At 36.6% G+C, this 16,738-nt stretch overlaps 2 protein-coding genes across 2 annotated transcripts in view; both read right to left on the bottom strand.

Annotated features, from left to right (window-relative positions):
• The window catches only part of pqbp1 (polyglutamine binding protein 1), a 4,642-nt gene extending 1,941 nt beyond the window's left edge, over positions 1-2,701 (bottom strand). Inside the window, exons 1-6 of the mRNA XM_073819661.1 lie at positions 2,621-2,701; positions 2,399-2,465; positions 2,198-2,309; positions 1,973-2,073; positions 1,265-1,492; positions 1,110-1,188 (exon numbers count right to left, since the gene is read on the bottom strand). Of these exons, the coding sequence (XP_073675762.1) occupies positions 1,110-1,188; positions 1,265-1,492; positions 1,973-2,073; positions 2,198-2,309; positions 2,399-2,465 (587 nt within the window). The 5' untranslated portion in view covers positions 2,621-2,701. The remainder of the gene's footprint in view (positions 1-1,109; positions 1,189-1,264; positions 1,493-1,972; positions 2,074-2,197; positions 2,310-2,398; positions 2,466-2,620) is intronic.
• A 1,368-nt stretch (positions 2,702-4,069) lies between these two features.
• pold2 (polymerase (DNA directed), delta 2, regulatory subunit) lies at positions 4,070-16,104 on the bottom strand. Its single transcript, XM_073819585.1, has 11 exons — positions 15,965-16,104; positions 15,605-15,834; positions 15,389-15,510; positions 15,186-15,309; positions 14,967-15,081; positions 5,640-5,838; positions 5,443-5,523; positions 4,995-5,152; positions 4,783-4,910; positions 4,444-4,545; positions 4,070-4,328 (listed from the first exon to the last, which is right to left on the bottom strand). The coding sequence occupies exons 2-11, from the start codon at positions 15,816-15,818 to the stop codon at positions 4,168-4,170; spliced, it is 1,404 nt and encodes a 467-aa protein (XP_073675686.1). The 5' UTR covers positions 15,819-15,834; positions 15,965-16,104; the 3' UTR covers positions 4,070-4,167.
• Between the last annotated feature and the right edge of the window lie 634 nt (positions 16,105-16,738).

The raw sequence follows: 16,738 nt of genomic DNA, 5'->3' as shown, positions 1-16,738 counted from the left end.
CGTGTTTGTAGTTCTAATCGAATCCTCGTTCACGGCGAAGTGTGTTGCGGGCAATATTAGCCGTTAGAGTGTGCATTGATCGTTAAGTGGAAGACCATCCGGGAATCTTTGGAATACTTTTTAAACATACTACGATTTGGGACATACAATACTATTTAGGACGGACGCAGCTTCTTTGGCTTGTCTGAACGCTAGTTTGTGCTCCAGTATAATCGGTCCGCCGAATCTCATCTAGTGAGAAACGTTCCGCGCTGCAAAACTTAGTGCGATTAAAATGCGTTAAAAATTTTTAACGCGTTATTTTTGTGTAATTAATTAATCTAAATTAACGCGTTAAAGTCCCGGCCCTAAATATATATATATATATATATATATATATATATATATATATATATATATATATATTTCATTTAGTACTGCCCCTCAGAAGCTACAGAAGATACTTACATGTTTCCCAAAAGACAAAATAAGTGAAATTTACCCTGAGCTTCAATTTTAAAAAAAGTATTCACCCCCAGATCTTAATGCATCGAGTTTCTTCTGGAGCATCAGTGAGCGTTCAAACCTTCTGTTATAGTTGCATATGAGTCCCTCAGTTGTCTTCAGTGTAAAAAAGATCATACAGTCGTTGTTGGAAAGGGTTCAAATACACAAAAATGTCGAAAAACCAAAGAATTTGTGGGACCTGCAGGATTTTTTCGGAGGAACATCAGGCAGTTTAACTGTTCAGGACAAACAAGAGACTCATGAACAACTATCACTAAACATAAACACAGCTGTGGATCATTTAGATAAGAACACAGTATTAAGAATCAAATGCATTGTACCTTTTGAACAGGGGCATTTTTATAAATTCAACTATTATTTTCTCTTGTGGACTATGTTTAAATGTCTTATTCAGGTCAGTACCAAATAAAAAAATGTCATGCATTTTATATGATCCCTCTTATTTTGGTAAAATAAATAACATTTTGCAGATTCTGCAAGGTGTATGTAAATTTTTGTCTTCAACTGCACTGCAAAGATACAGTAGTAGTAGTAAGAATAGTTTGCTATTATACCATTTCAAACACAGCCATGGTGGTAATTGTAAATTAGCTGGTCATTACCTTGGAGCATCTGAATAAGCGCTGGGATCCATGGGATCCATTTCCTCCTGCTGCTGTTTTCGACCTCCTCCTAGTCCTCCTAAAACAGCGTTTATGTTTATTCAAGCTTATTAAGGCAATGTCTGTAATGATTACTAAACTTGTGCATCAATTACCTCTCTTTGATTTACTATACGGTGCACTGTCATCTCTCCGCATTCGTCTGTCACGGTCTCTGTCTCGGTCTCGATCTCTATCCCTATCTCGGTCTCTATCTCTGTCCCGTCCGTCCTCCCTGTCTCTGTCCCGTTCCCGATCACGCTCTCTGTCCCTCTCCCGGTCTCGATCCCTGTCTCTCTCTGTCTTGTCGTAGTGGCCGTCCCCTTTGTCATGTCCAGCCTCACCTGGGAAGTAAAAGACAAACAGATTCAGCATGTGTCTCAATAATGTTACTTATGGAAGCACACAAATTGTGCATATTTATGTTTTATGTCCATATTTGGACCCTGGACCACAAAACCAGTCATACTGTAAGTAGTACGAGTATATTTGTAGCAATAGCCAATGATACATTGTATGGGTCAAAATGATAGATTAATTTTAAATGTCAAAAATCATTAGGATATTAAGTAAAGATCATATTGCATGAAGATATTTAGTAAATTTCCTATCGTTAATATATCAAAAGGTAATTTTTTATTAGTAATATGCATAGCTAAGAACTTAGTTTGGAATATTTGGAATTTTTTGCTCCCTCAGATTTGGCCAAACATTGTCCTTTAACGACAAATCACACAAAAAGCTTATTTATACATCTTTCAGATGATAAATCTCAATAAAAAACACCTTTATGACTGGTTTTGTGGTCCAGAATGACATTTTACCTTTCTGTTTCTTAGCGGCTTTGCTGATGACAGCTGCTGGGTCATTGGGGGACAACCAGGACACTAAATCTGTCTCTACATTCCAGTAGTAAGGAAGTCCACTAAGGATAAGACGATTATAAGAAGATTTATAAGCAGTAACCAAAGAATTAAATGTAGAAATTAAGGACTTGTTTCATGTTTTTAGTATGGTATGAGACATATACTAATTTATAAACTACTTACCAAGCGGAGTCAAAAACTTTGTACCAATTCGTTGGTAAATTTTCAAGCCTTGTAGCTTCATAATCAACGTTGTTATCATCATAGTCTTCGGCGATGATCTCCTCTTCAGCATCTGAGGATGATGATGAGAAACAGTAAATAAGAGCATGAACTTTTAATGTTACTTTACCCAGTAAGATAAATATGCATAATATATCTTACCTTGGTCGGACTGCTTCACAATCCCTCTTTTAGCGAGGCGAGCAAGTAAAGCTGGAGGAAGAGGCATCTGCAGAAAGAGCATATCATCTGAGTCGAGCCACGAGTAAACTGGTACTATCTAAACACTGGGCTGACAGGACGCTGTTTTGGTATGCAAAAAAAGGATAAGATAGTATATATGCAATGTTTTTAGAAATGCATGACGGTGACCGCATAATTTACCTTTATGATGTCCGAAAGTTTAGTTATGCAGCTAACGTTTCATTGAAAGAGCCAAACAAGCGACACTGGCGCAGAACAATGACGTAGCCAACGTGTAAAATGACGTCATGTAAGTGCAAAGGTATTGAATCGTGATTCTTATCTGAGCATTCATTTTTATTTTTATAAAATTGATTATTTTTCAGGAAATACATAATACGGTGTTTTAACGTGTTTAGAAATAATTTAAACGTAATACTACGTTTGTTACCTTTTTTAACGGCAGATGGCGACAAAAATGCTCTAGAATTAATTCGTATGCCGTAATTTATGATTTTGACGATGATGCTTTTCTTTTTTTAATGATCTGATGCTAAATTGAAGCTTTAAAGGCCACTATTAATTAAATATTTTCTTCTGTAAGACATGTTAGAGTGGCTGTGCAAATCTTTTGCTGAAGTATTTGAAAAAAAAAAACATTTGTAGACAAATATTTGCACTAAGCAGGTTGTGCCTTTCACTGTATTAGTGTTTTAAATTGTTGTTACAGGTCTCAATAAAAGTAGTAGATATGTCCATTATTATAGATTTTCAGCAGACAGTGCTTCTCAGTAATTAATAAACCATGTATTTTCTGTTGAGAAGTATCTGCATCTGGTTCCTGGACTTTAAAGCTAAAACTATTGGAGAAATTGCTTCTAAATGATAAAATTAAGAGATCATTTGATGAGATTTTATCTACGTACCAAAACTTAATTGAAAATGTAGACTTTCTCTTGAGGACTATGCGTAGAGAAATTCAAACGTGACCCTGCCTTGATAAATGTCAATTTTGTTTTTAATTGATTGAAATTGAAATGGACAATATTTGGCCGAAATACAATGATTGAAAAATCTGGAATCTGAGGGTGCAAAAAAGTCAGAATATTGAGAAAATCACCTTTAAAGTTGTCCAAATGAAGTTCTTAGCAATGCATATTACTAAGCAAAAATTAAGTTTTAATATCTTTATGGTAAAAAAAACAAAATATCGTCATGGAACATGATCTTTATTTCATATCCTAATGATTTTTGGCATAAAAGAAAAATCAATAATTTTGACCCATACTATGTATTTTTGCCTATTGCTACAAATATACCTGCGCTACTTAAGACTGATTTTGGATTTTATGTTTTTTTTTTATATATATAAAGAAGTCTCTTCTGCTCACCAAGCATTTATTTTATCCAAAGTCAAATAAAAAGCAGCTATTTAAAATAGTAAAAAATATTTCACAATATTACTGATTTTGCTTTTGTTGGATCAATGAAAATGCAGGCTTGGTGAGCAGAAGAGACTTCTTTAAAAACACTAAAAATCTTACTGATCGAAAAACTTTTGACTCATAGTACATAAATATAGAGAGCTAATAACCTTTGAATTATTTTTCAGAAACACAGTCCATTGAAAAGAATGAAAAGAAAAGAATGTTTCCATACAAAAGGAGCTTTATTAACAAAACACAACAACAGAAAGTCTTTGTTGGACAGACTACAGAAACAAGTGTCATATGTTGATAAGTGAGTGTTTAATGGCTGATATTCATCTCACTGTCCTCATCATCCTCTGTGGAAAAAGAGGAGAAGCAGACTGGCTCGCACTCCAAGGTGCGCAGGTTCACAAGACAGGCTGTCTGTGTGCTAGTGAACTCTGGGATTGCTACTAGGAGAACATCTTGTCCTTCACGTCCTGAGATAAAAAAAAATAAAAATACACAAAAATGACTATACAGAAATATTGGTAATGTATAGCCACACTGTTAAACAGTGCTATTTTTTATGTTATTAAATAGTTTTCTATTCACCTGTGACTCGTTTACTTTGGTAGCTTGGTGCATTTCCGCTGAAGTAAACATGAGGACATTCTTCCATTATAAAGGGGTCTTTCTGATAGAACGGGTAACAACCTAAGTGATCAACAAAACATGTCAGATCTAGCATCTTCAAAATGCTTTATAAAAAATTAATTCATCATTCTGGAGCATCAGTGTCTTTAATGTGAAATATCCTACTCAAAACATCCATTTTGTATGATCCATCTTATTTTGGTCAAATAATTAACATTTTGCAGATTCCGCAAGGTGCATGTAAACATTCGACCTCAACAAAAATATAAATAAACAGAAAAAAATGTCTATACTGACCCAGTGTGTCTGGAGCGGTGGGAGCCAGGTGGCGGAATCTCAGTGTGCTTTCCAATATTTCCAGATGATCGTCAACACTGCTATATTTTACAATGTCACTGATATTCTGCCCTGCTGTGCCCAAGAACCTGAGAGAAACCACAAAACATTCACTGTCAAGAGCTGCTCACCTTATACCACTGATAGACGATAAAATATAGGTAGTTACTCACCGGACACCATCTACGATGGCTTGGTAGGGGTTGCTGACCAGCTGCAGCGTGGGGAAGGGCACAGACAGAGGGAACATGCAGCGGTGCAAAGGCTGCTGGGGAAGAGTGTAGTTTGTTGGATCATACTGTCCAGGCATGACATCTACAGATACAGACGCCTGAAAAGGATAAATCAGAGATTAGACACTTGGAAAAAAACAGAAACTGGTTTGTGAGTAAAAAAAAAAAAAGAAACCTTTATTACCATTAAGCAGTATTACAGACTTAAATTAAATTAAAGGACAAAAGCCAATGCTAACCCAACAGAAGAACAAAAAACATCTAAGAACTATGGGATTTGACATACTGATTAAAACAGAGTACAAAACATTGAGGACCTAATTTAGGACATGGCCTAAGTGTTTTTGGTTCTTCACTAAAGTTCATACATTGGGTTGAAAACACTCACCACTAGTTGCATTAGAAGCTCATCCAGCAGTCTGATAGCCTCCACACTTCCAGCCTGAGTCTTCTTAGTCAGATACTTTGCCTTCAAATGGAGAAAAAAAAAAGAGTTAATTTACAAGATGAATTCACTACATGTTATAGAAATCTGCTTTAAAAGTAAGATTAGTGCTGCTTGAAATGTTAGTCTCATTTGCACACCTTGTTTGTTGAGTCTTTGTCCTGAGTGCTTTGACTCAACAGGTTTCCAGCTAGTATGACTCTAGAGATGGATGCTGCTCCGCTTTGCTCCCCTTCATCTCCAAGCTGACCGGTTACCATATCCACCAAAAGCTGCAATCCCATCATGCTGTCTGCTTTGCTGCCGTTCAATCCCAGACCAGAGGCAAGAAGGACAAACCTATGTAACCAGAAAACAGCAAAAGGTTAAAGGTGAAAGTGAGTTGTTAGTATTATGCTGTCACAGTAAAATCAGCCAGGAAAAGCATAATAAAGTTGGTATAAGTACTACTTAAAGAAACTTCAATCATCCTTCTGATGGCCTCAATGCATTCACCCTGCTCAGAAAAGCATGCCTTTTGTAGCTTTGGAATCAAAAATACAGAAAAAAAAAAACTTTAATATTGTGAAATATTATTGTTATCGCCATTTGCTATTTTAATATATATAAAAAAAAAAAAAAAATCTGTGACACAGCCTTTACTCCAGTCTTCAGTGACACATGGTCCTTCAGAAATCATTCTATGCGGATTTATTATCAATGTTTGCGACAGTTGTGCTGCTTAATATTTTTTGAGACACCCCTCGCTTCAGACTGTAGCGCGGTGACGTCAGGTACCTACGTCACGTAAGTGTTTACCGCGCATGCACAAAGTGACGTATGGTATGCCTGTGTAATTTGCATAGCGTGGTGACGTTAGACGTTTTCGCGTCGTGTGTGCCGTAATGCGTCATTAAAACGCATGCGCATACTTAACATAATACTCTTATAAAATGTAAAAGTAGCCTATTAAAAGAGCCAAGGTGAAAAAAAAAGAAGGGGAAAAAACAGTAATATGTACAAATCGATGATTTTAACCATGTCTTTAGTTTATTTTGTAATATTTGTGTAGTATTATATACAAGGTATTAAGATTGTTGCACTTTATTTCACTGTGTATATTTTTACATTACTCTGCACCTTATATGTTTCTTATTTTATCCTTTCCTCGGTCATGATTCGTGTTAATTTAGTATAATTATGGACATTTTTCTGTTGCTTTGGCAATTCTGCCTGTGGAATATATAAGCTAATAAAGTAGTATTAAGTTTACATCCCATTTTATGCATGGTCCCTCCAAAAAACCAAACTGATAACAGTGATCTTTTTTTTTATGAAAAAAACATAAAAACTTGAGGGTGAGACACCTCACCCAAAGTTTCACCAAAATGAAATAGTTCTTCTAGCTTTCTTATTCTGTGACAACGAAATAGTATTTAAATAAATTCTAAAAAAAAAAAAAAAAAAAAAAGTGGCTTGTTGTTAGGAAACTTGCATTTATGAATATACAATTCACAAAGAAAATAAATTAGATTTATAACAAAACAAGCATTCCTTTTAGTTGAGTCAGAATCATAATGTCCTAAAATTAGTTCTTTAAAAGTTATAGGTACATCTCGCTGGATATTATTCTTAATGAATAAACCAATATTTTCCCAGAGTTGTACAGTATACTGACACGTGCAAAATAAATGAAAAACAGTATTAAATTGACAAAATGAACATTTTAACATGCAGTGAGTACTGTAAAAAGTATTTGAGTGTCTGTCTGTTTGTCTATCTCCTCTCATCTGTCTTTTTTTTTCATTAAAATTTCTTTTATGATAGACTGTGTTGCCCTCAACTGTAAAACGTTCAAATTAAAAAAATCTTCCAACTTTTATCAGTACCAGAATCAGAATCAGAATGAGCTTTATTGCCAGGTATGTTTACACATACTAGGAATTTGTTTTAGTGACAGCAGCTCCACAGTGCAACAAAGTGACAGTGACAAGACAAAACATAGATTACAAAGAATAACAATATACAAGTACACAAGACAAAGTGCAAAGTGCAAAATAGCAAAAACACAATATACAGATTATGCCATCACTATGTATAGGTATATATATTAGGTGCAAATTTGGATGTAAGTAGTTATGAATAAATACTGAATAGATTAATAAAGACTATAATAGTGCTGCATGTTCGACGTTTACTGACAAGTGTTCATGAGATGGATTGCCTGGGGAAAAAAAACTGTTCCGGTGTCTGGTCGTCTTGGTGCTCAGTGCTCTGTAGCGCCGACCAGATGGAAGCAGTTCAAAGAGCGAGTGTGCTGGATGTGAGGGGTCCAGAGTGATTTTGCCAGCCCTTTTCAGCACTCTGGATAAGTAGAGATCTTGAAGGGTAGGAAGGGTTGTACCAATGATTCGCTCAGCAGTCCGGACTATTCAACGTAGTCTTCTGAGATCAGAATTGGTAGCTGAGCTGAACCAGACAGTAATTGAAGTGCAGAGGACGGATTCAACGATGGCAGAGTAAAACTGTTTCAGCAGTTCCTGTGGCAGGTTGAGCTTCCTCAGCTGGCGGAGGAAGTACAGTCTCTGCTGGGCCTTTTTCACAATGGAGTCTATGTGAACATTCCACTTCAGGTCCTGGGAGATGGTATTGCCAAGGAACCTGAATGACTCCACTGTGTTAACAGTGCTGTTCATGATGGTGAGTGGGGGGAGAGCAGGGGGGTTTCTCCTGAAGTCAATGATCATCTCCACAGTCTTGAGTGTGTTGAGCTCCAGGTTGTTTTGACTGCACCAGACAGCCAGCTCTTTAACCTCCTGTCTGTAAGCAGACTCGTCACCGTCCTGAATGAGGCCGATGAGTGTGGTGTCGTCTGCAAACTTCAGGAGCTTGACAGAGGGGTCTTTGGAGGTACAGTCATTTGTATACAGGGAGAAGAGCAGTGGGGAGAGGACACAACCCTGAGGGGCGCCAGTGCTGATAGTCCGGGTGCTGGATGAGAATTTTCCCAGCCTCACTAGCTGCTGTCTGTCCGTCAGGAAGCTGTTGATCCACTGACAGAGAGCGGTGGGCACGGAGAGCTGAGATATTTTGGGAAGGAGGAGGTTCGGGATGATCGTGTTAAAGGCTGAACTGAAGTCCACAAACAGGATCCTCACATAAGTCCCTGATTTATCCAGATGCTGCAAGATGAAGTGTAAACCCATGTTCACTGCATCATCTACAGACCTGTTTGCTCGATAAGCAAACTGCAGGGGGTCCAGTAAGGGTCCGGTGATGTCCTTCAGATGAGCCAAAACCAGTTTTTCAAACGACTTCATGACGACAGATGTTAGCGCCACAGGTCTGTAGTCGTTGAGTCCTGTTATTTTGGGTTTCTTTGGAATGGGAATGATTGTCGAACGTTTGAGGCAGTCCGGTACTTCACACATCTCCAGAGACCAATTGAAGATTAGTGAGAAAATGGGGGCCAGCTGGTCAGCACAGGTTTTCAGACAGGCTGGTGTCACACCATCAGGGCCTCGTGCCTTCCTTCTTTTGTTCTGTCTGAAGACCTGGCGAACATCTCTTTCACTGAAGTGGATTGTCGGAGTGGGGGAGAGCGGTGTTGTTAGGGCTGTTGTTGGAGGTGTGAATGGAGTTTTTTCAAACCTGCAACAGAACTCATTCAGGTCGTCTGCCAGTTGCTGATTCTCCACCATGCAGGGGGATGGTGTCTTGTAGTTAGTGATGGCTTTCAGGCTGTCCCACACTGATGAAGAATCACTGGAAGAGAATTGATTCCTTATCTTTTCGGAATAATTCTTCTTTGCCACTTTGATCTCCTTTTCCAGTGTGTATTTGGCCTGCTTATACAAGACACTGTCTCCTTTCCTGTCCTTTCCTGTGAGTTTTGCAGTGAACCATGGTTTGTCATTGTTGAAAGTTAAACGAGTCCTGGTAGGAATGCATAAATCCTCACAGAAACTGATATATGAAGTAACAGTCTCTGTAAGCTCGTCCAGATCGGTAGCAGCAGCTTCGAAAACACTCCAATCAGTACATTCGAAACAGGCTTGTAAAACCCGCTCTGTTTCGTTGGTCCATCTCTTCACAGACTTTGCTACAGGTTTAGCAGATTTAAGTTTTTGTCTGTAGGTTGGTATAAGATGAACCAGGCAGTGATCAGATAGTCCCAAAGCTGCACGTGGGACAGAGTGATATGCTCCTTTAAAGTGCCCCTATTATGCCATTTTAAAGGTAGTTAATATTGTTGTAATAGTCTCTTAAAACAGGTTTACATGTATGCAAGTTCAAAAAACACTTTAGTTTTCTCCAAAATTAGATTTATTTTTACCCCGTTTCTAAATGATTCGTAAACGACTCGTTTGAAGCAGTTCGAAGAATCAGTCTCTCTAAACCCCTCCTTTCCGTGAGCCCTCACTGCTGTGATTGGTCAGATGGTGCAGTCCTTCTGGATTGGTCTACCGCTACAGCGCAAAACGAAACGCCCATTGGCATAACTGAATGACAGCTGTGGAGACCTGTTAATGCATAGAAAAGATAGCCTCGATTTTACCCTATCAATTCGAGCCGGAGTCTGACGATGAAACTGTTGAAGTGTCACACCGACAAGAAACTGTTTTGCAAGCACGACCGGAGCAGGACGTTTCTCAGTGGGTGTCATATGTTACAATTTGCTTTTGTAAGCGAACCGGACACATCTCTACGTTGTGAACTTCAACACTGTACAACCCATAACACTGCGTTAAGCCATCGTTTATCATTATCATTACTTAAACTAATAAGGCAGACAGACAGTCAAGCTGCATCAATCACAAGACTTTTTAGACTACATTCCACTCACAGCTGAACAACAGAACTACAGAAACACAAGTTAGCCGGTTACCAAGACATGTGCGGGGTTGTTACACACCATAACGTACACAAAGACGTATTTTGAACGATCGCTAGAAAATACAATTATTAATCATACTTACAGGTAGAAGTTCAGAGGAGCAAGCCGGTCCAAATAAACTTGGCACCGATCCATTTTTTAAAACCAAGCGTTTGGTGAATCCCGCGTTGTAACGTTACTCCCCAAGATTGGAAAAGCAGTCATCAGTAAAATGACGCGAACACAACACAAGATTGGCATTGGACTGCTGAGGTGTTGAAAAAATTAATGTTAACCACTCATTCTTGATAGTTTCATGTTTCGGAAGGGCATATAAAACAAATTCACTCTCACAGGCTGTCACAGCGCAGGGCGTCTTCTTGACATGATGTAACGTTAATCCACGTGGAAATGGTAGGTCTACTGTTTGTGGGCGGGCAAGTTGTTCGCGAAATTGAACGTGGGCGGACATTACGCAAATGTGTAGCTCGTGACGTGTGGCCGTTACAGAAAAAAGATTCGAATTGCTGACGACTCGTTTAGGCGAATGTGAGCCGACTCTTTTTTTTGTTAGACAAAAACTTTATTTATAGTGCACTGTCGGCGTCACAACTTTGCAGATAGTTTATGTTCACATACAGCTACATGACACACTACATGAAATATCATATTTGAAAAGGCATAATAGGGGCACTTTAATTGTGGTGTAACAGTGGTCCAATATATTACTGTGTCTGGTCGGACATGTGACATGCTGTCTGTATTTAGGCAGTTCACATGAGAGATTTGCTTTGTTAAAATCCCCAAGAATGATTAAAACAGAGTCCGGGTGTTGTTGTTCCGTCGCGGGGATCTGATCAGCGAGTTTTTGCAAGGCCAGGCTCACGTGCGCTTGGAGGAATGTAGACGCTCACGAGAATGAATGAGCAAAACTCTCGCGGCGAGTAGAACGGCTTACAGTTAATGAAGAACGCTTCTAGATCAGAACAGCACATCTTCTTTATGCTATGCTTTCTCAAGCCAAGCTAACATAAATATTGACTTGACAAACTTTTTTTAATTTAGCTAATTGTTAATGTTGTTTATGAATTAAATCTCTTTGGTAATTTACAGATAAAGCAAATAACACTCTTTTCCTAACACCATCATATAATACATTTTAAAATATTTTCCTTGTATGACTCTTTTTTTGACTTAATTTAAAATTGTTTATTGTTTAAATATTGTTTGTTCTTTTATGTAAATTAGGTGTCGTGAACTGGAGTGCATTTTCTGCACAATACAAAGAGAAGTTCTGGGTGCCTTATTCACTGACCCAGTGCCTACGGTGCCATGAAATATATAAAGACTGCCCACCTGGGTATGTTGGCAATGGCAGAAGGGGAGTCCTGCGTGGGTTTTATTCCTCCAAAGATTTTGAGGGCTACTGCTCAGTTGATTGTTTTATCAGTGATGGAGGTGAATTTCAGAACAAGTAGATGTAATATTTTTTGTTTTTTTCTCTTGTTCTCATGTGTCATGTTTATAGTTTTAATTATTATATAAAACAAATATATATGTATATACAATTATATTTAGTTTTGTTCTTTGCAATAAAAAAAAAAAAGATCACAGGAAGAGTTTTGCTCACTAAAGCTGAGTGGCTATCACGTCTCACAAATGCAGCCCAATCTCTGTATGTAGATAAGACTACATGTAAATTGATTGATAGAACTTTAACAGACTTTGTCTGGAAAAACAAATGCCATTATATGAAAAAGTCTGTTATACTAAATCCTTATAACAATGGTGGCCTAAATTTTATAGATTTCAATTCTTTAAATTATGCCGTTAAAGTAAATTGGCTTAATCAGCATTGGAAAAATCAAAATTCAAGCTGGTATATCTTTCCACGGCAAGCATTTTCATTTGTTGGAAGTATTACATTTTTGTGCAATTATAACATATCCAAAATTTCAGTGAAGCTTTCAAATTTCCACCAACAGGTTCTTTTGGCCTGGGCTTTAATATATAAACACAATTTTACCCCCCATAGATTTTTTTGGAATAATCAAAATATTTTATATAAAAATACATCTTTATTTCTTAGTCAGTGGTTTAATAATGGTTTGATTTTGGTGAGTCAGTTATTTAACAACAGAGGTTTATTAATGACTTATAGAGAATTTATTTCAAAATATGAGATAGCGGTTAGTCCAAAGGATTATGCCATTGTTATGGGAGCAATAACTTCAGGAATTATTATGATATTATGAAAAATAGCAATTTCTCCCCTATTAAAAATGCTTCTTCTTCTGACCCATTAGAGACAACTATAGGTAAAGTATGTTTTTTTTTTTTTCTGTGAAAAAAGATAGAAATTACAAAATTAGGTCTCTTTTCATTGTAAAAGTTTCTTCTTTATCGCCTTTCATTCCTTATTGGAATAGTTTATTTAGAAATTTGAATTGGAAAAAAATATGGTCCTTACAACAGAGGTTTTTTCTTACTAAGGTTAAAGAAGTATCTTTCAAACTAATTAACAAATTTTACCCTGTTAAATTTTATTTGAAGAAGTATAAGGTTAACATTGATACAAAATGTTTATTTTGTCAATTTAATACTGAAACTGTTTTTATTTATTTTGCACGTATACTGTCCAACTCTGGGAAAATATTGGTTTATTTATTATTCATTAAGAATAATATCCAGCGAGATGTACCTATTACTTTTAAAGAACTAATTTTAGGACATTATGATTCTGACTCAACTAAAAGGAATGCTTGTTTTGTTATAAATTTAATGTATTTTCTTTGTAAATTGTATATTCATAAATGCAAGTTTCCTAACAACAAACCACATTTTCTTTTTTCTTTTTAATTTAGAATTTATTTAAATACTATTTCGTTGTCACAGAATAAGAAAGCTAGAAGAACTATTTCATTTTGGTAAAACTTTGGGTGAGGTGTCTCACCCTCAAGTTTTTATGTTTTTGTCATAAAAAAAAAGATCACTGTTGTCAGTTTGGTTTTTTGGAGGCACCATGCATAAAATGGGATGTAGACATTGAAAATATACTGTATGTAGTCAATTTAACTTAATACTACTGTATTGGCTTAAATATTCCACAGGCAGAATTGCCAAAGCAACAGAAAAATGTCCATAATTATACTAAATAAACACGAATCATGACTGAGGAAAGGATAAAATAAGAAACATATAAGGTGCAGAGTAATGTAAAAATATACACAGTGAAATAAAGTGCAACAATCTTAATACCTTGTATATAATACTACACAAATATTACAAAATAAACTAAAGACATGGTTAAAATCATCGATTTGTACATATTACTGTTTTTTTCCCCTTCTTTTTTTCACCTTGGCTCTTTTAATAGGCTACTTTTACATTTTATAAGAGTATTATGTTAAGTATGCGCATGCGTTTTAATGACGCATTACGGCACACACTACGCGAAAACGTCTAACGTCACCACGCTATGCAAATTACACAGGCATACCATACGTCACTTTGTGCATGCGCGGTAAACACTTACGTGACGTAGGTACCTGACGTCACCGCGCTACAGTCTGCAGCGAGGAGTACTTGTATTTTTTTGGAACCTGTGATACTTTTTTTCTTTGATAAATATAAATTTAAAAAGAAAAGGCTTTTTTTAAATAGAAATATTTTTTAACAATATACATCTTTACTATCTCTTTTTTTATCTATTTAACATATCCGTGCTGAATAAAAGTATTCATTAAAAAAAGAAACAAAAATTTTACTGACCACACAGTTTTGAATAGAAGAATAGACAAAACATTTTTTTGAATAAAAATTGTTCTTTTTAACTATTTAATTACTAAAGATCTCCCCCCCCCAAAAAAAGTATCACAGGTTCGAAAAAATATTAAGCAGCTGAGCACAACTGTTTTTGAAACATACATACAGCACATTACAATGACTTCTGAAGGGTCGTGTGACACTGAAGACTGGACTTATGATGCTAAAAAATGCAGCTTTGCTTCACAGAAATAAATTATATTTTAAGGTATAGTAAAATAGAAAAATCTTATTTTAAATTACAATAATATTTCACAAAATTACAGTTCTTCTGTATTTTTTTATTAAATAGATACAACATTGATGAGCATAAGAAACTTTAAAAAACATTAAAAATATGCACTGATTAATCTGTTATAATATAACACTGCAATATTCCACCAAAAAAGGTCACTTTAAACATTTAAAAATGTATGTTTAGAGGTTGCTTTTTAAATGTTTGTATATTCTAATTTATTCTAAGTATTTTTTACATTTAGATTACTTTTGTCATCATATAACACTCACTTAAAAAGTTAAAATACTAATACTCACTTAAAATACGACTCATTAAATAACACTGTTATATGTAATCATTTTAATGATTTTCTTAGTGGTTTACTAATATTTAGACAAAGTCATATCTTAATTGTAATACTTATTATTTATCAGTTAACAGCAATAACAATTACAAGCATATGCTTCAGCCAAAATTTGAATACTGTTGTGTTGCCTCTCTTTTACAACAGTATGTCTAAAAAACAAACCTCCTGATCTCTGGTCAGTCATGTCAGGTGTGTTTCTGTACCTGTCTGAGCTGAGAGACTGTCTGGGTGTCTGTGGTGGAAGATCAGCCATGCAGAAATCTTCAACAGTAAATTTCCCATCATTCTTTTCTGCACCCATGATGGCAATTACACTACCTGGAAACACAGTTTCACAACATAGCATGAAGACTGAGAAGCATAAGAAGATCTGTGTATCTTGCTATATATTGAAAATGTTTGCTAACATTCCTGCATCCCACCTGTTACAAACTTAGGTGTGTCGATGTTGCCTTCCAGTCTAATCCTCTGCAGTTCATCCTCCAAAATAAGCTCATCTGACTGACTGATGTACTTGGCACGAGGCGGCTGGGGCAACAGATTGTGCTGAAGAAAGAAAAATGTTAAAGAAGAGAAGCCGGAAAGAGAACACAGGGTTTGTAGCATCTTAGTAGTTATGTTTCACCTCCTCACTGATCTCCTTCAGGATAGAAGGCTGCAGCTCCATGCTTTTGAATATGGTGCCCACTATTATACACTGTTCACCCATCTGCAGGTCACACAGCTTCCTGATGGGCACCACAGAGCCTGCCACACACATTCACTCATGGTCACAACAAGCGCTTCAGGCAAAACACAACAGCAACACGAGCCTGTCACTGACTTTATCGATGTTTCTCACCCCACTTCTGTGTGGCCCTGTCGGAGAGAATATCTCTCATCTGCATGAGTCTGGTAGCGTAGATGTGCGCGTACTGGCGGCTGAAGCTGCGCTCGCCGACGCGGAATGGCTCCGAGCAGCCGCTGTACGAGGGCTGCAGACGGTCAAACACGGGCTCCTCTGAGCCTGGAGGAGCCAACAACGTCTCCTTCGGCACGATCACGTCGGAGAACATGACTGAAGGCGCGTTTCTGGACGGTAAATTAGCGATTAAACGATTTAAAGTGAATAAAATATAACTGCAATGTTTATTATAATCTACACAGCGGTCAAACACACATCTTACTGTATGCTAACAGCACATGAGCTTTAGTTTCTTACCTTATTTCTTATTTGCTGTGTAGTTTTTCTACTTTATACTGTAAACCGAGTTTTATTCGACGAGAAAGTAAACAAAATAAATAACAGAATCAGGTCGACCTACTCTGTGTTGATTTTTGGTATCTCCCGCTAAATATTTCACCTTTGACCTTTATGAAAATGTGACAGGAATTCCTAAAGACACGCTTTCAAAATAAAAGCCTCCGGAAAGAGAAACGATCTTCAGACGTATTTACATTTTAACACCATATTTGTGACCCTGGACTACAAAACCAGTCATAAGTAGCACGGGTAACGTTATATCTGTAGCAATAGCCAACAATACATTAAGGGTCAAAATTACCGATTTTTTTTAATGCCAAAAATCATTAGGATATTAAGTAAAGATCTTGTTCCATGAAGATATTTTGTAAATTTCCTACCGTCAATATATCAAAACCTAATTTTATTAGTAATACGCATTTCTAAGAACTTAATTTGGACAACTTTAAAGGCGATTTTCTCAATATTTAGTTTGGCACATTCAAGATTCCAGATTTTCCAAATATTGTTATATCCTAACAAGCCATATATCAATGAAAAGCATGTTTATTCAGCTTTCAGATATTGTAAATCACTTGTAAATGGACCCTTATGACTGGTTTTGTGGTCCATGGTCACAATTATACAGAGGGTTTGTACTTAAGTCGAAATTTGGTCAGTTATCTGGAAGATACTCAGATGTAAACAGCATTAATTGCCCAGTTAATGTATTACTGAATACCTTGCTCTGCT

Source organism: Garra rufa, chromosome 15, assembly GCF_049309525.1.
Source record: "Garra rufa chromosome 15, GarRuf1.0, whole genome shotgun sequence".
Classification (NCBI taxonomy): Eukaryota; Metazoa; Chordata; class Actinopteri; order Cypriniformes; family Cyprinidae; genus Garra; species Garra rufa.
Note: the sequence above shows the minus strand (reverse complement) of the source record. Positions and strands in the feature narration are given on the sequence as shown.

Coding starts and splice junctions, on each gene's coding strand:
- pold2 (XM_073819585.1), bottom strand. CDS start 15,818: ATGTTCTCCGACGTGATCGTGCCGAAGGAGACGTTGTTGGCTCCTCCA. Junction 15,310..15,388: donor TGAAGGAGATCAGTGAGGAG/GTGAAACATAAC, acceptor TTCTTTCTTCAG/CACAATCTGTTGCCCCAGCC. Junction 4,546..4,782: donor CACCGCTCCAGACACACTGG/GTCAGTATAGAC, acceptor TTGATCACTTAG/GTTGTTACCCGTTCTATCAG.